The sequence below is a fragment of the Acomys minous genome (assembly GCF_964271855.1).
Source record: "Acomys minous genome assembly, chromosome: 9".
NCBI classification, from domain to species: domain Eukaryota; kingdom Metazoa; phylum Chordata; class Mammalia; order Rodentia; family Muridae; genus Acomys; species Acomys minous.
In genome coordinates this window covers 95,875,405-95,899,042 of record NC_140490.1, presented here as the reverse complement: position 1 = coordinate 95,899,042, position 23,638 = coordinate 95,875,405, and the positions used below count along the sequence as shown (strand labels likewise).

General features: G+C 41.3%; 1 protein-coding gene across 4 annotated transcripts in view; it reads left to right on the top strand.

Annotated features, from left to right (window-relative positions):
- The window catches only part of CFAP54 (cilia and flagella associated protein 54), a 296,457-nt gene that overhangs the window by 108,704 nt on the left and 164,115 nt on the right, over positions 1-23,638 (top strand). For all 4 annotated transcript variants that reach the window (XM_084796148.1, XM_084796147.1, XM_084796149.1 and 1 more), the window contains 8 exons: positions 914-1,003; positions 2,313-2,439; positions 7,468-7,582; positions 8,334-8,434; positions 11,233-11,463; positions 13,473-13,615; positions 16,241-16,428; positions 19,067-19,294. In XM_084796148.1, coding sequence (XP_084652274.1) covers positions 914-1,003; positions 2,313-2,439; positions 7,468-7,582; positions 8,334-8,434; positions 11,233-11,463; positions 13,473-13,615; positions 16,241-16,428; positions 19,067-19,294 — 1,223 coding nt within the window. The remainder of the gene's footprint in view (positions 1-913; positions 1,004-2,312; positions 2,440-7,467; positions 7,583-8,333; positions 8,435-11,232; positions 11,464-13,472; positions 13,616-16,240; positions 16,429-19,066; positions 19,295-23,638) is intronic.

The following is a 23,638-nucleotide window of genomic DNA, read 5'->3' as shown; positions in this document are numbered from 1 at the left end:
AAAATGACCTCAGCCTAGAATCATGGCCTCAGTGGCAGTCTTGAAGAGCTGGTTGGGAAGGCTTCCTCACAGGTGGCTTTGTCAGGCAGCGGGAAGTGGGAGAGCAGCAGAAGTATTTAGAGAGAGGAATTTGGCCCTTTGGATTTCATATCTCAGGTTCCAGGCACTAATTTTATGTATTATATAAGAAAATGATAAGAAGATAATAAGAGAATAAGATGCCAGGCAGCAGATATTAGACTATATGAGGTTCATTAAATGAGCATCGGGAGAGAAGGAAGGAAAGGGGGACGGACACACACACACACACACACACACACACACACACACACACACACACACATACACACACACACAGAGAGAGAGAGAGAGAGAGAGAGAGAGAGAGAGAGAGAGAGAGAGAGAGGAGAGAGACAGAGACAGAGACAGAGTGAAGAAGAGGGGGAAGAGAGAGTTATAAGGAGTGTGTGTGTGTGTGGGGGTTGGTAAGAGAAGGAGGGGCAGGATAGGTCTGTCCTTTTATGTACTGGGCAGGGCCATGCTCCATGGCAGGTAGGCAATGACGTCACAGGTAGGCAGGCTGAAGCAGAACCCAGCAGTCTGTGCTGCAGGTTATGACTCATAGAGTGACTTCGACTTTAGAAGGATGAGAGTAATGTAACTAATAGATCTTGAGCCCCTTAAATTTTAAGAGAAAGGAAATTAATGGATCTTTTCCCTCCAATTCCAAAATATGATATATTTGGTATTTTAATGCCTATAATTTAGTATTTAGTAGAGTATTTCCCCTATTAAAAAAAAAAAACACCCTCCAAAAGAGTTGTATGTCTTGGTTATTGAGATCTGAACAGAGATTGGTTATTGAGATCCAAACAGAAATTAGAATTTACTAACCTTTTTTTTAAAACCTTAGTTATCTCAACTGAACTCTCTGGTTCAGAGGACCCAATCTTCCTTTACCCTGTGGTTTTAAACTGGACGGTGAAAGGCGCCGTGAAGGAAGGTGAGTGACAGGAGCTGCCTTTTGCTGTACGTTGCTTCTTTTGTATCCTCTGAGATGTCTCGCACACTCAGCATTCTCACCCACTGAGAGGAACGCAGACTCTTGACTGCAAAGAAATTGAGAAACCCAAACAGGTGACTTAAAGTCTGGGAAGAAAGAGCCTTCCTGGCTGCTTTGAAGTGAACTGTGTCATTATGAGGCTGACAAAAGGAAGGCCACCAGAAAGATGCAGTCATCATTTTAAAATTCAGCTGCGAAGAGACGGCAGCATTTTTGTTTAGCTCTGAGTGGTGTGTGGTGCAAATCAGTGTAAGATGAGACCAGCGTCTTCTCCTGACAGCTGTATATCACAAGCAATGTCAGTTGGCTCTTTCTTATTATTGAGGGTTTTGTAAGATGAATCAGATATGCAGCATAAAATATCAGTGGCCATTGGAATAAGGCTCGCCTAACATCTGCTTTAATATTTATAAGTGAAAACTCTAACCTGTAAGGGGTCTCGTTCCCAGGGGAGAGTAATCCTCTCCCTTAGCAGTCATCCTCTGCCTGTGGTTCTTCCTCTCAGGAAGGGCCCCCACAAGATTTCCCCCATGTTCCTTGGATGTTGAATGTTATTGCCACTGTTCAGGAGGACACAGTATTGAGACTCCATGGATGTGGCCTCCCTGTCGTAGCTGGAAGACACAATCTCACAGTAAACTTCCGATCCTTTGGGTCTTACACCCTCTCCCCTCTCCTCCACAGTGCTCCCTGAGCCTTAGGCATAGGGGTGTTGACATAGATGTATCAGATTGGGTTGGGCAACCCGTGGTTGGTTGTTCTCTGCATTTTGACCAGTTGTGGCTTTCTATAATGGACTCCATATGCTGCCAAAGGAAGTTTCTTTGAAGAGAGGCAAGGGCTACATTTGTCTGTAGGTATAATTGGCTTCTAAATACAAATAATCAGCCCTAAAATAATATACGTACATCAACACTATATAGACTCACCAGGTATTTATATAAAATTATTAGGATGTATGTGTGTATGTGTGTGTGTGTGTGTGTGTGTGTGTGTGTATAAAATAAAATACTCAAAAGAAGAGATAATGATTTTGATAGGGCATTGAGGGGTGTGGGAGAAATTAAGGAGGGAGAGGAGGAATTGTGTAAGTGTATTTTAATAAAAATGAAATAAAATAAATACATGGGAAATCTGAAAGTAGATTGATCCACGGGCCTGTTGTGCCTAAGGACTGCTGGCACTAGGAATTTTGGCACTTGTTACAAGAGACACTGGTGACTCTCAAATGAACTTCTTGTCTCTATAGTCATGAAATTTAAGCACAGACCAAGATTCCTGGAATTCTTTACACAAGTTATGCTCAAGTGCATGAACGACGAAAAATTTCACCTCGTGGTGGAGATAGCTGGCCCTGTTAATGACTTCTTGAAGAGGTACTTGCTGTTCTAGTTCTGCAAATGTCAAGACTTTTACAAAGGTAGATGAAGAAAGTGGGCAGCCATTGCAACTGTGAGCTTATAGACGGAGAAGGCTTGTGTCTTTGTTCGTAACTAACTTCTATCTATAAAGATATTTATGCAGCTGAACTAAGCAGCCAGACCAGTGCATGCTCTCATCACCAGCAGCAAAGACAGCAGGCCATTTCCACTGTGCCAGTGTGAGTAATGGTCTCCCTGGGCTGCCGGCTCGTTCTTGTGGCAGGCATAGAGTCTGACTTTGCACATCTACCATGCGCTCCTGATTCTGTCCTAATGAGCAGAGCCATTCCTTTGGGGTTTCATCTGTGTAAGCTTTAAAGCTGCCCCTCTGTTTCCTAAGCGGGAGTGATTGTCTTTACTCTCAAGGAAAATTATAATGTCTCACTCCAGATATATCCAACTTGTCCTTGGACCACTGACAAGTGTGCTGGTCTGTCATCGAGTATGAACGTATCAGTCCCATTTGAATAAAAATAACAGCAAGTAACATGAGGCTTACTTTTTGTAAATGGCACCAAAAGAGGAGGGAATCCACATAGAAATTTCTTTGTAAAATAGGCATCTTATTTATGAAAGCCAAAGCTTGGACTAGGAGAATAGTATTTTTAAAAGTTGGAGGAGACTGTGCCTATTAACTATAATAGGTCATGGTAATCAGAGAACTGGTCAGAATTAGAAAGTCATATTCAATTAAAAAGCAGTCAAGACTTGTGAAAATCAGAAGGACCATGAACGTCAATAATAATAATAATAATAATAATAATAATAATAATAATAATAATAACAATAATAATAATAAAAAAATAATAACAACAGGCCTTCTGAAAGGTAAATAGATGAAGTGGGTCATGAGCATTGAATAATGGTGTCATGAGTATCTGAGCCTGGACACTGAGCAAGGCAGCTGATGTAGACAATGGCAGCCATTTAAACTTTGAGACCAAGGAGATATTTTCACCGGGCCAGGGTGCATAGGGAACAGAGCAGATGTAGCACTCATGTCTGTTTGCTCACATGTGCGGCGTGCTTCTGCATTTGAAATACTTCACCCTATACCAGGAAGTTTTCCATCTGCATTCCTCCAGTTTACAGCATCACACGTTATGCTTAATATGCATGCAAATTAAACCTTAGCCTTTGATAAGGTTTGTCAGATGTAACTGGCACTACTTAAAGAACAAACCCCTTCAATTGTTATTTTGTCACCTTCTCATTCTGAATGTGGGTGATTGCACATTCAGGTGATTATAAGCCCCAGTGAAGGTATTTCATGAAGTTTCATGTTCTATTTGAGAAGTCAAAGTTTGTGGGAATAATTGCTGATAAGACTAATTTGAAAGAGAAACTATTATGATGCTGTGGCTTAAAATGCCACTTAGAGGGATGGGGAGTTGGCTGGTGACTACCAGCACTTCTTGCTCTTCTATAGGCCCCTGTTTTTGTTCTCAGCATCTGTGTTGGGCAGTTTACAACTGCCTGTAACTCTAGCTCCAGGTGACTGGATGTGTAGAGAATGTTCATCTAGCAACATGGCTGCTTTTATCACATCCAAAGACGGTCTGTGTGGTCCAGCTGGAATGGCACACCTTTAGTCCCTCTTGCTGGAATACAGACACACCCTTAATACACAGCTTTAATTTAAGACAATGAAGGTAAAGTTAGTTTGTAGAAGGAAGCACCCATGTTAGAAAGTGATGTCTAATTGAGGGGCAAACAAAGTGATGAATCAGAGGAAGAACTGACAGAGTGAGTCAGAATTAGAATATGCCCAACTCTCACAAGGACAGGAAAAAGAAGGTACTTAAGAGCAGTACAGTTGAATTGAGACAATAGAGTAAGGTAGGTCCAGGAGAGAGAGAGAGAGAGAGAGAGAGAGAGAGAGAGAGAGAGAGAGAGAGAGAGAGAGAGAGAGAGAGAGAGAGACAGACAGAGAGAGACAGAGAGACAGAGAGACAGAGAGACAGAGACAGAGAGACAGACAGAGAGAGACAGAGAGAGAGAGAGAGGGAAAAGAAGAAGAAGAAGAAGAAGAAGAAGAAGAAGAAGAAGAAGAAGAAGAAAAGAAGAAGAGGAGGAGGAGGAGAGAAGAGAGAGAGGAGAGAGAGAGAGGAGAGAGAGACACAAAGACAGAGACAGAGACACAGAGAGAGACACAGAGAGAGACACAGAAAGAGACAGAGAGGAGAGAGAGAAGAAGGAAGAGGAGAAGGAGAAAAGAGAGGAGAGAGAAGAGAAGAAAATACAGTAGAGTAGAGTTCAGTAGAGAAGACAGTATAGTAGAGTTGAGGTCACTTGAGTTCATGCAGTTCTGTGCAGTTCAGTTGAGTTGAGGCCAGTCAGTGGGGAGTCAGTTGAGAGACAGAGCAGTGGCAGTTGAGATCATTTCAGCTGGTTCAGTTGAGTGAGTGCAGTGCAGTGGAGCTGAGTTTGTTTGTGAAGTAGTGCAGAAGCAGTTGTAGCTAGAGAATAAGAAGGAGCCAGAAGGCTAGAACAAATGGCCAGAGTTTGAGGCCAAGCAGAGCAGTTCAGGAGAAGCCGAGAAAAGCCAGTTTGAATTAGTCAGCTTGGAGCGGAGTCTGAGCCCGAACAGCTGAGTTGCATTGCCGAGAATTCAGAAAGAGCTAGAAATGATGAATTTATTTTGCAGTAAGCTTCTGAGATGACAGTTGCATCAGGCAAATAAAAGCTACATTTACACTGATGCCCTCATCTGGCCTCTGTGGTCACTTGTACTTTTTCGTCTATGTACACACATAGCTATTTACCACATATCAACAAGGTTTCTAGTCAACTGGGTGCAGAGAGTGAACAAGTAGAAAAAAGTAAAGTGTACTGAGCAATATGCAGAGCCAGAAATCCAAAATGAGTACTAGCACACAAATCCAGCCATAAAATAAATATTTTATTCTCAAGTCAGATGGAATAAGAGATATGAAAATATAATTATCATAGGTAGCCACAGGAACCATTAGGAGTTTTCTAAAAATTGTCTGGTAAATTCAATGATTATTCCTATAAAATTAAGATCAGATGATTTTCTATTAAACTAAGCCCCAAACAAGGAAACTCATTTTACCTTCTGACAATTACCATTTCTCTGAAAGTTCTTGCCAGTATATTAAGAAAAGAAATTAGAATTAGAGATTTTATGATTAACACAGCAAGGAGAATTAAAACTGTTAAATGGATTCCACAGTGAAGTACTTTGAAAATGGAGACATTGACAATAATTGTTTCTTTTAACTTAATCTAAAGATAATTAGCAAAAAAAAAAAGATAACTATCATAGGATAGTTAGATGCAAAACCAATAGCTTTCCTGTATGAACTTAAAAGTATAATTAAAAATCCAATTTTTACAGAGTCTATCACTAAATTTACCAGGGGTGGTGTGGGAGTATTGACTGATTTGAAAACGATGACATGTTTTTGTATAAAACACGCATACATATTTTACATATGTTCTACCTAAAATGAAAAGGCAGCACAGCACTTTATAGTCAGACATAATTCTGTGAATGCTTCTATTATCTTAAAACTACCTTGTTGGTTTAAAAAATAATTTCAGTGCAGTTTCCTTCAGATAAACTGGAGTGTAGGCTAGAGTAATGAGTGATATTTGAAAAAGAAGAACAACAAAAGAAGGATTTTCACTGTCCAGTAAAGAATAAAGACTAAAGGGAGGGGTCAGCGGGGTTGCTCACTGGGTAAGAACACTTGCTGGGTAAGTACAAGAGCCTGAAACCCATCTCTAGCATCCACGTAAACACCGTGTATGACCAAGCATGCATACAACTCTAGTACCATGGGTGGACGGAGACAGAGTTGTTGGCTACCAGAATAGCCAAAATAGCCATCCCTAGGTTCAGAGAGAAATCCTGTCACAAAGGAGCAAGAGGGAGTATAAAAGATCAGATCAGGATATCTCATGTTCTCCTGTGGTCACCACACATCTTCAAAGGTGCTCATTCAAACATATGTGTACATGCAAAACACACACACACACACACACACACACACACACACACAAAGAGAGAGAGAGAGAGAGAGAGAGAGAGAGAGAGAGAGAGAGAGAGAGAGAGAGAGAGAGACAAAGAGACAGAGAGAGAGACAGAGACAGAGACAGAGACAGAGACAGAGACAGAGAGACAGAAAGACAGAGGGACAGAGACAGAGAGAGCACACAAAACTGTAGTAAGATACCAACCTACCAACTACTCCTACAAACAAGATGAAATTTGATCATATTCATTTTCAGTATTTCTATCATATTGACAGGAACTAGCTATCTACAATCGCTCACTCAGTCATTGTATTAACCCTGTAGCTTTGCAATTCACTCAAGTGCTTGTTTCCCATTCATCACCTTAGAAGAAGATTTCTCCCTCTCTCTAGCAAGAAAGAAATTCCAGAAAATGTACGCATTTCAGGAAAATTAGCTGACACATGTCAATAGCAAGACACCGTGAAACCTTACTGTGCTTGGAGAACTGGAAGCCATGATGGGAAAATGAGGCTCCCAAGCGGGGTGGGGAGGGGAGAAAGCTTAGCAAAGGGCAGTGGCGGTTGGGAGTTTAGGCAGGATGGAACCAAGAAGACTGAAGTCAGCCAGAAACAAGGTAGTTGGTGTAGAGTCACTCTGGTGTGGCTTCTGTCTTCCTCATGAAGGGAAGTAACTGTAGCTGATTTTCAGCCTGATTCTGTCCAACCTACACTGTGCTTTCAGCTCTTCCTCCTTTCCCTGTGGACTTATGTGTGCACCCTTTTTGCACGTTTTCAGTGTGAATGACATCATTACTGTTAGGAGGTGAGATACCCAGGGAATCCCCCCAGTGATGCATGGAGCATGCATCATGGGCACCCTTCCACTTTGCAGTTTCAAGGACAGCATTCTTTACAGATTTATTGTTCTGACAGGTTGTTGCCAGCAATTGTTTTTGCATATGTTTTGACTAATCTTTTTTTTCCCCTCTGAGTGGATTAGGCGAAACGAGTCCCTTATTGGAGTAAAACGGTTAAAATATAAGGACAATGCCTTTTCTAAGAAGTCACCCAAATCTCCCAAGAAGTATAAATCTATAGTGATCGAGATAGGAAGAGTAAGTAATTTGTTAAAATGTGTTTTGAAGTTTAAATTAATAAAATAGATTAAGAGATTATACATCTAGGGATGGCTGATTATATTTTAATTTGTAAACAGAAATACCAATGGGAACAATTTTATACTTTCATAATAAATTCTTAAATAATATAGATGTTCCTATAATCAAATATTTTGGTATAGGGGTGCTTTTTTTTGAGATTTTATTTATTTATCTTCTGTATGAGTGCTCTGTCTGCATGTACACCTAAACACCAGAAGAGGGCATCAGATCTCATTATAAATGGTTGTGAGCCACCATGTGGTTGCTAGGAATTGAACTTGGGACCTCTGGAAGAACAGACAGGGCTCTTAACTGCTGAGCCATCTCTCCAGCCCCTAAGAGTCCGATTTTACTTTTAATATTTATTTATCTTTACATGTTTGGATATTTTCCATACATATATGTTTGGGTCATGTGTGCACCTGGTGCTTACAGAGGCAAGATGAGGGCCTAAGATACCCTGACACTGGAGTTACAGATGGTTGTGAGCCAACACATGGGTGCTGAGAATCGAACTCAGGTCCTCTGAAAGAGCAGCAAGTGATCTTAACATTGGAGCCACCTCTCCACTCCTTGGATAGTAATTTTAATTAAAGGATGTAGGAAAAACCAGTGTGTTTCATAAGGGCTAAGCATTGAAGCATGAAGGGGTGATAGGCTTCTGTTCCAAGTTGAGCTTGTAACATCTGTTCTCTTTTCCATGGAGAGTTCAGAGATGCTGACGAGAAGAAGAAAGAAGAAAAAGGAAACTCTTAAAGACTATTTTTCTAAGAACCCGTCCATTTTTGAGCTATCTGACCTGGAAAGGTATGACTGAGTTGTAAGCACCAGCTCACTTGAGGTTTCCTGCGTGCTGGGTACTAACTTGAGTTCTAGGGATATGCCGGAAAACCTGCTATACAAAACAATCCATCTCAGCGAGTTACACACGTATATGTAAGTGCAATATGTGTGTGCAGTGCCCGTGGAGGTCAGAAGAGGATACACTGGAAGTAGAGTTGCAGATGGTTGTGAGCTGCCATGTGGGTGCTGGGCACTGAACCCATGTCCCATGGAAGAGCATCCAGGGCTCTTAACTGCCGGTCCACTCCTTCCCCTGAACTGTAGGCTACTTTAGATGGTGCCATCTGTTGGATCATCTCTTCCCTAATCATAGATTCTATTGTCACTGTTTCCTTTGTTATTTAGTGACTGTTCTTGGATTTGGTTTTGGGATCTCTTCTCTAGCCCATTAGTTTGTCTGTTTTCTGCATCAGCAACCCACTACTGCAATTATTTTGACCTTAAAGTAAAACTTGTTGTCTGATAGAAAATGCCCCTCCAGCATGTTGCTTTCCTTCACCTGGGTCTTGAATAATCTTTTAGAAAATAGTTCAGACTGGCTTTCTGAGTAACAGGAAGTATTCTATTGTGAATTTGAAAAGAGAATTGAATATACACACGAGCCTGGGAAGTTTTGTTTTGTTTCTTTGCATCTCTACATCTTTCTTTTAAGAGCTTGTAATTTAAAAAAAAAAATACATTGTATGGTTTCTCCCTAAATGTGTTACTTTCTTTTTGTTAGCTATAAAAAGCACTATTTTTACATGGATTTAAAAATTACATTTCTGACTTCTTCTATTCTTTGAATAGAGATATAATAGAATTTTGGTATAAAGATTATCTACATGACTTGATAATTTACTCCTGGGTTCGAGTTTGTCTGTGTGCATGGTTATAGTATATACCGAGAGTGGAAGTCTGGATTATTCTTTTTTAGTGTTCATTCCTCTTATTTCTTCTCATTGCTTACAGGCCAAGGCCTCAAGTGTAATCCCTCCAAATCCTGTGATATTGACATACTTGTTGTAACATGTGTCTTAAAGATTTTTTTTTCAGATAATTGAAAGTTTATGTGCATTTATGAGAAGTACACCCCATAAGTTCTTTACCTGGTTTTCAAGGGACACTCTGACTCCTTACATTATCATAGACCAAGACACTGGAAGTAATACAACCCAGTGACTTTATTCAAAGTATAGCAACTTTATGTGAGTTTACACATGTGTCTCTTTGTATATCTGTTTCGTTCTGTGCAGTCTGTAGGACATATGTGGCCATTACCATCGTGGTGATTGGTCTCATTGTTAGAGTGCAAGTAAAGATTAGCAACCACTCAGGTACTGGAACATTCTCTACCTTGTGCAGCTGTGGGCTGGCTGTAGCATCTCACGTCACTAGTCTACCACAGGATATGGCTTGTTCTCCTGATCACTCCCTGGCCTTTCTTCTGCTTTCTGGTGGGGCCCTGTGGGCTCTTCTTAGCTTCTTGAGGAGAACTGGCTTCCCTACACAAAGACAAGATTAATTTTGTCTTGGCAATGACACTTTTAATTTCAGGATAATCATTTAAGCTTCACAATTTCGGTAGAAAATTTAACTGATTATAACAAAAAGCCCAGAAGCCTTGAATTAAATTACGTTTGTTAACCAAATTTAGTATATTTAGAACTGAACAACAGTGTAAAATGCATGTAGCAGAGGGAAATGTGGGTAGAGGTTGTGAAACTAGAGAGTGGTACATGAGAGGAAAAGAGGAGGCTTATAGGAATGAGTAGAGAGGGTAATCGGGCACACATAATATAAGAATACAAAGGGGAACTATTTTGATGTTTTGGGGTGTGTATTCATGAGATACTCTGATCTGGTTATTCATGTAGAGACCACAGGTTGACATTGTCTTCCTTAGTTGCTCCTTACTTCAATTTTGAGTCAAAGTCTCTTACTGAATTTGGAGCTTGCTGATTGGCTAGACTGGCTGACCAGCAAATCATCCTGTGGCTGCCTCCCATGATGGGATTATAGGCATGAACTACCACATCCTTTTTATGCGGGTTCTGGGAATCCAACTTATGTCTTCATGATTGCAAACCATTGATCTATAGGAATGCTTTAAAAAAAAGATTAAATGTACAGCATCTTTAAAAAATTTTGAACTATCATAATGCTTTGATGGCTGACGCAGGAGGATGGAGAGGCGAAAGCTAGCCTGGGCTACGTAACAAGATTCACTCTCAGAAAAGCAAAACCAGACTCAAATATGAACTATGAAACCAAACTTGAATACTTTCCTCCCATAACATATTGAATATGTTCACATTTGAAATTATTTTTATCTACACTTGATTGAAATTTTACTTCCTGTGGAGTCTAACTAATGTTAGACAAAATTTTGCTCCATTGTTTTTTCCCTTAAGGATTAACATAGAAAAATGAATTTGTTGTTTAGTATAGAAAAAGCTGATCAATGTGAAAACAGTGTGGCTTGTGTAATCCCAGTGGCCTTTGGATTGTGGAAAAACAAAGCTCTTGTTTGAGCTAGAACATGCAAGATCCCTGAAAGCAATTAAGTAGCATCTCTGCCCCTGACGGCTCTCCTTGCAGCCTCTCCGCCACACAGCTTCACATCTTGATCACTGAAGAAATGATAAACGAGCCAAAAACATTTTCATAAGTGTAGTCAAGTGACTTCCTAACATATTCTGTTCAAACTGGAATCACTCTTCTTTATTTAATGCTTAGTTTTTTATTTCTGTATAACTTCAAAAACCTTTTTCCCTTGGTAGAAACAAGAGACCTGATGTTAAAAAAATGGCGTATCGGAGCCTCACAGATAACTTGAATCCCTTAATACTAAATTATGTTAAAAGAAAGAGATTCCATCAAATAATGCTCGAAGAGTTCCCTTGGAGATCGCAGATGAACCTGTATCTGGCGAGTGCTCACTTTCACTTGTTTTTACAAAAGCTGTCCGAGCGCACGAAGGTGAAGGTCTCCTCTTCCCACTCGAATGTCAGGTACACAATGATACTGGTAAATCACGCTCTGTTCATCTCATGAACACACACCGTGCATTTGAATGCCCCCGGCTTCAGCTTAGCGAGGTTTCCAGAATGTTTGCATTACACTGGCCATCATGGTGTTTTCCATTTTGGTATGTTGGTTTCTTTCCCTAATAAATGCTCAGCAATGTCTTGTGTGGTGCTAATTTGCATATGTCTTGACTATGTTCATCAGTGCAGCTTCTAGTGCCAGCCTGACCTCATAATACATGTTGATATTAGCAGACTTCGTGTCACTGTCACTTTCATTCAGTGGCATTTTTGAAAGCCTGTAAAAGCAGAGGTCATATTTTCTAATGTGATATTTATGCCATGAATTCAATAGAAAATTTGAGATTTTCTTCTGTACCTTTGGCTAAGTGCTGAGGTAGATACAAATGGAAGACTATAGTATAGAATGCTAGATACATGTTGCAAAGCTGATATGAAATCTTCTACTCAAAAAAGAAAATACTCGCCAAAGAACTCTTATATACAGGGCAGTGAGCTAGATGCCACGAGTGTGCAAAGATGGAACAGATAGACACTGTGGGATGATAGTGTGTCATAAGCACCCAAGCATAACTCTATTTGCTGAGTGATGGTGTAGCACACATACATTCTTTGTTACAACTTGGTAGTTGCTTTCTTTTGGCTTGACCTTATAGGAAGGGGTTCATGGAGTTGGTACTCCTGGGTGCAGATAGATAGACGCTGCTTAGAAATGAGCGTTCAGAAAAGCAGGCATTCTTGGTAGCGAGAATAGCAGAAGTCAGAGTTCAGGTAGGAAACAGAATGAGAACCCCAACCGTCTGACCAAATCTAGGGCATATGAAAGAGGGGGTGAGAAATAGCAACATCAGGCAGTCCCAAGTCATGACGGGTACTGAAGAGTTTATAGAGTTTATGTTAAATCTGGGCTCATCTTGTTCTATATGGAAGGAGACGACTAAGGAGTTTTGAGCGAGAGCATGATAAGGAGTTTCCCTGGCAGGAACACACAGTGGGATGGCTGGGGGAAAGACTAGAAAAAAGGATGTGAGGTAAGAGGGTATTTATTTCAGTAATCCAGCAAGGCAAAGAAATGCAGGTTAAAATGCAAAGTGAACTTGGACATTCCTTTCAGTTCTCCACAAATTTGGTTATAACTTTTGGAAGATAAACCTTCACAAATCTGATCCTTAGACATCTGCATTCCAGTGGCCAGCCAACTGGGCACAATGACTACAATTCTAGTGCCGAGATTGGGCTGGGAGGATGGTGACAGCCTGGGTCACAAAGTGAGTCCAGGTCCCAAAAAAGAAATAGTTAGCTTAGTAGTACAGTCCATGGCAGGGAAGAGAGAGGATTTCTTGGTGTCCACTGGGTACCTAGAAGTCTTTTTGTCATGTGTCATCAACTATGCCTGATGATAGCACAATAAAGCCATCAGTGGTCAAGGTTATTTCAGGAGCATTTTGCTGCTAATGTTGATTTTTTTATGATTATTAGTGGATTCTCAGTGTTTATGATTGTGTAGTGCTCAGATTTTTAATAAAGAAACATGGTTATAAACATATTCTTAATAGGCATTCTCTTCACTGAGTTGTACTTAAATCATGTGATTCTATTATTCTAATAGTATTTATCCATTGCAATAGCAGGATTTATTTCAGAGCCTTATACATGTTAGACAACTGGTCTACCTCAGAGATGCATCCACTAGCCCAATAATAATTATTGCTTTAGAACTCAGAATAAAGAGTCTTAGTTCCCATCTTTAAGGAGCCTTTTAGAGAAGGATACAATGTTTAAGTCCTTAACAGTAGTTACATTGTATAACCTCAAAAGTCTGTGGTAAGGTCCTAGGGGCTGATTGCCTGCCAAGAGAACCTATGATCTAAAATCACAACTATAAATATCTTAAAAACAAAAATTAGATGTATTTAAAAGACATTCAGTTTTGTTTATGTTGTTTTTTCATAATTTTTTGGCTTTCTTTTCAGTTTCCGATCATGTGATCCTAACATCTTCTCACTATTCCACTCTGGAACAGTGTTATCAACTGCCAAGCTCAACCTAGACAGCTACAAAGCAATGCTGGACGCCCTTACAGTTTCTAAAAAAAGGAAGCACAACCAGCACTCAGGTAAAATTGTGCTCACTGACAATTTTTATCAACTGCCTCTAAATTTTTATTAAGTAACACAAACAGCATATAACATGCACACATACACATGTAAGCATAGATGCTGACACAGAGAGATATATATGCCATTTTCAAAAGCCCAGCAATTTAGTTGTGTTAGTATGTTTGGGTAATTGCCCTTCTTGAGTTTAACAATTAAGTATCTAATGTTTCACTAACAATCATTTTGATTGCTCTGCAGGTATAAGTATTAGCAGCCTTTTACTGTTCTGAAAGGGCCTCAAAGTCACCATAAGATACCCCAAGACTGAGTTCTCATCGCAAAGGAGATTTATATGCCCCAGAGGAAAAAAGAGCATGGAATAAGAGACAAAGATAGGAGATAGAGGATGAGGCAGAAAGCAAGGGGTGGGGTGCGGTGGCGTGGGGGAGGAGGAGACATTTGCCCCAGAGAGCACAAAGAACTGCCTCTGGATAGAGAGGAGATTGTCATGGTCCATAGGAAAACGTTGGTTTATGGAGGAAAAAGAGAAACCCTATGTTAGGATGGGTTGGTTTGTTTTGATTGAGCATGTCAATTAGGTGATCCAAAGGGGGCTTTTGATAGCTGGACTTCAGTACTGTGATAGCTGGACCTTGCTAGTCAGCCTCAGTAGGAGGTAGTGGCCAAACAGGGAATAGACTGTGGGGACTAGCTTTCAGAATGTGGTCTAATGGTTTTTAGCAAGGAAGAGGAGATGAGAGAAGGGCAAGGCCTGCCAGAGCCTGCAAGAAACCCTTCATGTTCAGTAGATGAAGACTTGCTAGCAGGAGTGATAATCTTAGTGGAAATCACTTCTCAAATAGATTCCACCAATGTACTGATATTGCCAGGCACAAACAGAGTCACGATCGCTGAGTTTGAACTTGGGACAGCCCACTGCTGCCTTACAGTCTCGAATTGCATCTTCTATGAAAGCGCACTTCAAGGTGAATGAAATAATATTCTGCTTGCAGGGCAGGAAGTGCTCCTGTATGGTTTGTTTCATAGTCTCTGGGTGACGGAGACACATAGACATAGAGGTCTTGCTGTCTGGACGCAGTGCTGACTATTTACATGTCAAATTTGGTTGATTTTTTTTTAAAACTCTTTCCTGTAAATATGATAGAACCTGGAATACTGTTTTTAAACAACAGAGGTTTCTATCTTGACTACTGCCCATTTTACAAATGAACATGTGTTTATAGTATCTTTATGCTATTAAAATTTCATGTATGTAGATTTTTCACACCGTCATTAAAATATTTATCTTAGTGTGTTTTGACTGCATGCATATATGTGCACCATGTGTATATCTAATGCCAGTCAAGGCCCAAAGAGGGAGCTGAGGCCCCTGGGCCTGGAATTACCAGTGATTGTAAACCTCCATGTGGGTGCTGAGAATTGAACCCAGATTCTCCAGAAAAGCAGTCAGTGCTCTTGTCTCTTGAGCCTCCTCACAAATCCCTTAATGGTGGCATTTAAGCACTGTGGCATCCCTGTTGATTGGGGGTCTTAGTAGCTGGTTAACTGCCTTGATAGCAGTGTTGGGTCATCGTGAGGTGTCTTCCATGCTTCTGGTTCTCCTGGGTGTAGACTGGCACTACTCATGTACCATGTTATGTATATCCACATAATTAAAGAGAAATTCTACAAACATAAAATCAGATTCTTCTTCCTTTTCTTCTTTCTCCTCTTCCTCCCCTTCTCCTCCTCCTCCTCCTCCTCCTCCTCCTCCTTTTGTAAATCCATTGACATGTAGTTTATCCCTAGCTTTAACCCACTCTAATACTGGAGACAGGACATCACACTTCAGACTAGTTAGTGCAGATATGGGGGAGGAGATATGTGGTGGGTGAAGCACTTCCGGGCTGATGCTACCTTAGCTGAGGAGTGAACAGCCGGGGCGCTCTTGGCTGAGGAATGAGAGTGCTGGTCCTGGAAACGGCTGTATGGGAAGATTAAAGAACAGTGGGTTTTGTCATTGCTTCTCCAACACCTGCTCATTTCTTCCTCCACATTGCTCCTTTGCCCCCACCTTTGCCTGAAGTGCTCTTCTCCATATCCTCCAATGGGGCTAGCCATGCCTCCTGTCCTTGACCCCGTGGCTCCCTCAATCATCCCCTCCATTTTCCCACAAGACTCCTCAAGCTCAGCCTAATGTTTGGCTGTGTGTCTTTGCATCTATCAGCAACTGGATGAAGCCTCTCAGGACAGTTATGTTAGGCTCCTGTTTGCAAGCATAGCAGAGAGTCATTAATAGTGTCAGGGATTGGCTCTCTCCCATGGGGTTGTTTCTCAAGTTAGGTTAGTCATTGGTTGGCTGTTTCTTCAGTCTCTGCTTTATCTTTATTCTCGCACATCTTGTAGGCAGGGCAAAGGGTTTATGGATGGGTTGGTGTTTCCATTCCTCCACCAAAGTCCTGCTTGGCTACAGGAGGTGGCCACTTCAGGCTCTGGTTGAGCCATTCCTTCTCCAAGTTTATGTGACATGTATTACCATTACATGACATATGTCACCTTTATTAGAATATACATGTATGCTTTATTTTTTTTATTTTTTAGTTGTGTTTTTGATAGTATTATGTTTTATTTTTGGAATGTAGATATTGAAGATTTTGCTGCATTTTGGAATTCCAAAAGTGAAGATAATGTTTCCAAGATAAAAACACAAGTAATCTATGAATCAGAATCTCAATTAGGCAGTGGTACTAATGCTAGAGAGAAGGATCGAGCACTGAATTGGGGACTGGATCACTTTATGAAAATCTTCTCATGTTGCAAGAGAGCCATGGTAACTCAGTCCTTTCCCTTTGATTGTGCAGTAGACTAGTCATGAGCCCCTCCCGTAAATGTGGGTGTGTAAGATATGCTCATTTGTGGGGATCAATCACCAGGGGAAGGCGGACGAGTGGAGATAGAGGACATACAGAAACCTGGGAATCAGACTCTGGAGACCAGACTGAACGTCTAGATCTAACTTTATTGTTCCGTGTATAAGCTTTTATATGATTGAAGGGCCAATCAGACTATCCCTGACAGCCTCAAGCACCAATAGCAATCAATCAGGTTGGTGTAGCTAAAAGGAAGTGTGTGTGTGTGTGTGTGTGTGTGTGTGTGTGTGTGTGTGTGTGTGTGTGTGTTTATAGCAAGATCACATCAGGAGACTTCCGTAAAGAAGGGGGAAATAGTCATAGTCACCACTCTAGCCTTGGATCCATTTTTGAGACTTCACTAGTGTACTAAGACTCCCTAGTAGATCAATAGTGTGTGCAGTGGATCAGGATCATTTGATGAGTTGTAGGAGCCACTGACACACACTTGCCATTCTCTGTTGGCCTCCAAAAGGCTTATCTTGACACTTCCCATAGTCACTTGCTACATATAGATTTTATCTTGTTGGTTTCGTCTCAGCCACTTCTGAGGTTTACCTGATAAGACATTAAAGACTTATGTGCTGTCTGGTTGTTTGGTAAAAAGATATAAGCTCTTTTAGTTAGCTGTCATCTTTGCACCCAGAGTCTTCTTGGTGACCTTTGGTACCATGAAGACTCTGTGACGATGCACATGCCTTGACTGCTTTTCTGCAACAAGTGGCAAATAGGATTCTTTTATGAGATCACTGGGTGCATTCCCAGTGTTGCTATGACTCCTGTGGTATCACAACTCTCTCTCTTTCCTCTAGTCCAGAGAAGAATGATGCTGCTGACTATGAAAAACCTATTCTTGTCTCAACCTCCTGGTTCTATCATCCACTTGTATCCCTTTATGCTAATATACTTACCTCTTCTGTGTGTGTGTGTGTGTGTGTGTGTGTGTGTGTGTGTGTACATGTGTACATGTGGGTGCAGGTGTTCGTGTACAAAGGCCAGGTAAGGACATTGGGTGTCCTGCACTATCACTGCTTCTTTTAATCACAGAGTCTCTCACTGAATGTTGAGCTAGGCTGGCAGCCTGCAAGTCCCTGGTATCCTCCTGTCTCTGCCAATGCCAACTCATACCCCAGTGCAACAGTTCCAGGTACAGTGGTACAGTTGCCATGCCTGGCTTTTTATATTAAAGCTAGAGATTTAAACACAGATCTTCATGCTTCTACAGGAACCATTTCTACCCACTGACCCATTTCTGCAGCCACCTTTTATGCTTTTAAAATCCTAAGTAGCAGACAGCTAAACTCAGGATTGGAATTCTTAGCCATAAAGAAATGTTTCTTTTTAAATCACAGCAGGAAAAGCGTGTGCTTAAAGTGTCTTCAAAGGTGAGAGGATCATTATGCGTTTAAGACAAAAGAAAGGACCCTTGAGTTTCCTCCGTGGAATGGACAGGGTGATTTCACAACCATCCCCTTGGCCATGGACACCCAATTTTATGCCTCCTCCTCTTAGCTTCAGAGCACTGAGGAGCCAAGCCCTCCTCACAGGGTGGAGTTCAGCTTTCCTTGCTTCTGTTCTGCCTCCCACTCTTATTACAAAGGCACTAAACCTGCTTTCTCTCCAGCTCAGTTTCACCCTTCATCCTTTCTGTTCCTTGTTCTGAGTCTTTGGTGTTCTCCTCTTCCCCACCTTTACATGGTCTGCTTACTTCAAGGTTCTTGGACCTCCTTCTACCTCAGGAAGGATTCTTCTCTGACTCTAAGATAATATGTTCTCTCATTCCTAGCCGGTTCTGGCTTAGTTCTGATTTTTTACATTAATTTTTGTTATTTTTAAGGCTCTTTCTCTGTGCCTCTCTGTCTCTCCTTCCCTCCCCCCCCTCTGGGTGTGTGTGTGTGTGTGTGTGTGTGCATCTCTGTGTGTATGTGCACCTCAGTGGAGGCCCAAAAAGTCCAGAGGCATTGAATTCTCTGCAGCTGGAATTGCAGTTGGTTGTGAGCCACTTGATGTGGGTGCTAAGAATCAAATCAAGGTCCTCTGGAAGATCTTATATGCTCTTAACCACTGAATCATCTCTCTAGCTCCTGCTTTATTTAAAATAAAATATATTTCCTCCTGAAAACCCATTTTTGTGTACCTTCTTACTGTTGGCCTTCTCTTCTTGTAAATGTAAGCAGCAGGAAGGTAGACCAGTTGTCCTTGCTCACTGCTGTACCCCCAGCACCTACAAAAATGGGATTCTCAGACTCTGGCTATGAATATGCAGATCTTACCTTTTCACTTAGTGGGTTGAGGACCATGGGCAAATTAGCTTAGGCTTTATTTCTTTACTGCTAGAGTGCTAAAGTATATTTGCCTATCAGGATTGGTGAACTCAGATCAGCTAATGTATGTAAATAGCATGCCACAGTATTAAGCATGTGAGCAGCACATAATAAATGGTTTTAGTTAGTTTTTTAAAAAATCATTGACATATATGTTAGCAGAAAAAAATGTCAAATTTTCCAAACATCTATAACTTTTGGAATTTTGTGGTATTAAACGTGATATTTGTCTTAGGTGCTTGCTTACCGTGGTGGCTATTGGACTCTACTGCAGAACTGCTGCAGGGTCTTCTGGAACTTTTCCCGGGAACTGCAAATCCTACTGAAGCAGGCTGTGGACAATTACAAAGCTTTCCCTATTAGTGAGGATGCCTTTTTCTGCATCTGTGTGTTACCCTTCAGCCTGGGCACAGAACTGCTTATTGACATGCTAATAAAGCTACAGAGCACCAATTCTATCAAGGTAAGGGCATTTTAGTAATTAAAAAATATCTTTTATCCTCAAGCTTGGGATAAGTAGAAATTGATATTTTTCTTGTGTTCCCATTTGGTTTGTCTGTTTTGCATTTGTTTCTCATTCTAATTTTGTTCACAGCACATACCTTGCATTAATGTTAATTAAAAACATCTCAGTCTGAAAATCTAGTTTGTTTGAAGGAAAGAGAAAGAATCCCTTCCTCCATTCTGTCTCCTATATGAATTGTCTTAGTAGATATAATCCACAAGAAGGCTGAGAAGCCCAGGTTACCTCTGTCCCAGCTGTCTGTCTAACTCTTTTCAATTGCTCCAGGTGCTAAGGCTTGTGGCTGTTGAAAATCTATCATACCATGACTTAGATTATAGAAATAAAATGGAAACAATATGCAACAATGTAAACAATTTGAAAATTAGCAAACACATAAACACATTGGTATATAACATTATAACATTTCTGAAGGATGATGATATCTAATAAAAATATCATGAAAGACAAAGCATGTAAATAAAATTAAGCTACCTAACACTGAGTGTTATAATACTAACTTTAAGTGGCATGTGATCCATAATCCATGAAGTAATGACAGCAACAAAAAGAGATAGCCAGAAAAGCTAATAAAATGAGACTAAATAATACTCAATTAACTTAAAAGAAGGAAAGAAATGATGCAGGGACGAAACATACAAAGAACACATTGAAAACAAATACCAAGTATTGTTGTGGTTTGTATGAAAATGAACCCCATAGGCTCATACCAGAGCAGCACTATTTGAAAGGATTAGGAGGCATGACCTTGTTGAAGTAGGTGTGGCCTCATTGGTAAAAGCGTGTCACTATGGGTGGGCCTTGTGGTCTCGACGAAAAGCTCATGCGAAGCCCAGAGTTTCACTTTTCCTGCTGCCTGAGGATCCAGATATAGAGCTGTCAGCTTCTTCTCCAGCACCATGTCTGCCTGCATGCTGCCATGCTTCTCACCATGCGGGACTACACCTCTGAAACCATAAACAACCCCCAGGTAAGTGCTTTCTTTTAAGAGTTGCTGTGATTATGATGTCTCCTCACAGCACTAGAACATTGACTAAGACAAGTATTAAAATTAACTCAGTCATATCCATAACTATATTAAATGTAAACTGGTAAGCACCCTAATTAAAAGGCACAGATTCTTTGACCAGGTAGGAAAACACATATACTTCTTCATATGAGAGAAATTATGAACATTAGGAAACAAAAAACACAGAGACTGAGGCAATCACACACAGGGTATGTAACAGGTAGGGTCCTAGAGCTAAAAAGAGAAGAAGGTAACACACGTCTCTATTCTTAACCCAGAATCAATCTTTAATTGATACACACTTGCACATATATATTTAGTTTCCTCCAAGGGAGTCTCACTGGGGAAGCAAACTACTCATAAGGGAAGGCAGCATGCCCAGCAGTAGACGGCCAACAGAAAACGAACTCATCATCTTTAGAGGTTCCTTGTCTCACAGTGTCATGCCAGGAAGACTGGCTGTGAGTTATCCTCAGCTTCATCTGTCGACCCATGGAAATCCAAAGGCATTTTTAAAAAACATTGACAGTTTTAAAATTTATAAGCAAATGCAAATGAAAGGGAATCTTTTTGGCCCCAGACCCCACCAGCCCAGCAGGTCTTCAGAACAAACTGAACTTTCAGGACTCACTACCCAATTGAAGGCTTAATAATACCTGGGAGACCACAGTATTAGCATGAAGAAAGCAATGTGTCAATGATACAAATGGAGAACCTGAAGGAAGACCATTTATACAAGTTAAAAAAAAAATGGCAAGGGAGGCAGTGAAATTAGAAGGGCCCCAAAGGAAGCGGTGGCAGCAGCAGCAGCTGTCTAGAATGTCTTTAAATTCCATTTTTCCATAAAGGGGGCCAGGTGTGCAGGTAGTGAGTGAAGAAAGGCTGTTGGAATGGAAGGACTGAGGTTTGTCAGTTCTTAATGAATTAAGTGGAGGAAGGAGTGGCTTGGAGTTCCACGTTCAGAAAAAAAAAACCCAAACTAATCAGATCAGGCATTTAGACCTCACAGTTGACACAAATGCAGTTGACAGAGGAACATTTCAAAGAAAGCCTTAAGAATGCAGTTGACAGAATCAAGCCCTTGGGAGATCTCCAGGAAGCAACATGGTTTCCTCAACAACAAAATGAAATGTTAAAAAGGGAGATGAACTCATAGATGATAAAGGACTTGAGCCATAATGAATGGCACCGCTTGGGCTTTGTGTAGCTCTTGTTTCAAGAAACAGGGACATTTTGAGTGTGTTTGTTGAAGAACTATTTTAGTGCTATTTATGTGTGTGTGTGTGTGTATGTGTGTGCACGCGCATGTGTGTATATGTATGATATGAATCCATGTATTTGTATTTACAGGTGTGGGAGTGCCACAGCATGCATGTGTAAGTCAGAGAACAAACTCCCTCTGTGCTGATCCTTGCTTTCCGCCTTGTTTGAGCCAAGGTGTCTCTGTGATTTTGCCGCTGGGCTATAAATGTTGGGCTGGCTGGTCCACAGGCGTCTGGCTGGTCCACAGGCGGCGTCTGGCTGGTCCACATCTGGCTGGTCCACATCTGGCTGGTCCACATCTGGCTGGTCCATAGGCATCTGACTGGTCCACAGGCATCTGTGTCCATCCTTGTCTTGCCCTTGGAGCACAGGTGCCACTGTTGCTAGTTCTGAAGCTTTAGTTAGACGCATGTCCTCCTTACTGGGGGATGTGCACTTGTTCCCACCACACCATCTCCTCAATCCTTATTATTGTCTCTTTTTCATATTATAGTTATGGGTTTTTTTGTAAAATGAATCGTTCACTCTTTAGAGATTATGTTGAAATATTTATAGGCTGATTAGTTTAATTTCTGGGATATGATTAAAATGATAAAAGGACTGAGTATATCCGAAAATTTGAAAACTATTGAAGCGCATAGAAGGTGTCCAGGTCTTATTATGACTTCCTCTACTGTTTTGAGAGCTGTAAGTTGCCCTGAACAAAGCATCTTAAGGAATTGCACACGGCACATACTAAATCTTTAAGTGTTTAGACCATGATCACAACCAAACCATACTCTCCAAATGCTACCTCAGCCCTGATATGTCAGCTCTGCTTCCTTCTTAGTGTTGTCTGGTCACATCATGCTCTTCCGCCCTTGCCTATCAGATAAGAGTCAATGGAGAGATGGATGCTGAATAAGACACTTTGAGACAGAATCTTAGCTTTGTTGTTAGTGAGCTCTGTATTGGAACGTATGGTCACCACTGAGGATTTCCTTACCTTTCATCCTAGAAGTGAACCTGGTACCGGATGTAGCGTGTAAGCATGGCAAGCCGCAAAGGGCGAGTGGGACAGGCTGACAAGAGGAGAGCAAGTGCCAAGGCCTTCACTTGGAGATGTGGGAGAAGGGAGCTGGAGCTAGCCTCTTACACACATATGTGACACTGCAGACTCATCGGCTTGGGAACTGGGCTCACAACTCAGGACACGGCTTCCTTTGAGCTTGTTCCATGCACTGGCACCATGTAAGGGGTAAATCCCACGCGGCCAATTCTGGCTCCAGCATCTCTTCATTCCCTGATCTTCCATAGCTAGAGGATAGTCATGACCTTCTAGCTTGAAGGAGTGGCTCTTGCTCAGCCCCCACCTTTGTTAAGGCCTTCCCTCTCTTAACGAGTCACCAGGACAGAAGGAGCTGAGCCCAGTTGCCTGTTTTGAGCTGCAGCCTGGCCTTTAGACCTCAGACACTTTGTTTTGCTGCAAAAAACTTCAGAGGGATATAACAAATGCATCAGGTCTCATGGGAAATAAGCACAATTGTAGTTAAAACAGTCACTTTTTAGTTTGGACAAAAATCAGGCCTCTAGATAAAAGTCTCCTGAGCTGGATAGTTTTATGTCAACTTGACACAAGCTGGAGTCATCTGAGAGGAGGGACCCTCAGATGAGAAAATGCTTCCTTAAGACCAGGCTGTCAGCAAGCCTGGAAGGCATTTTCTTAATTAGTGATTGATGGGAGAAGGCCCATCCTACTGTGGGTGGTACCATCTGTGGGCCGATGGTCCTGGCTTCTGTAAGAAAGCAGGCTGAGCTATTTCAAATGGACAAGCCAGTAAGCAGCACACCTCCATGGCCTCTATACCAGCTCCTGCCTCCAGGTTCCTGCCCTGCTTGAGTTCCTGCCCTGACTTCCTCAAAGGTGAACAGTGATGTGGGAGCTTGATCACACCAATAGTAACCCTAATTGGACAGAAACTAATGTGAGGACAGTGGGGCATTGCTATGACACACCCGACCGCGTTGTTTTG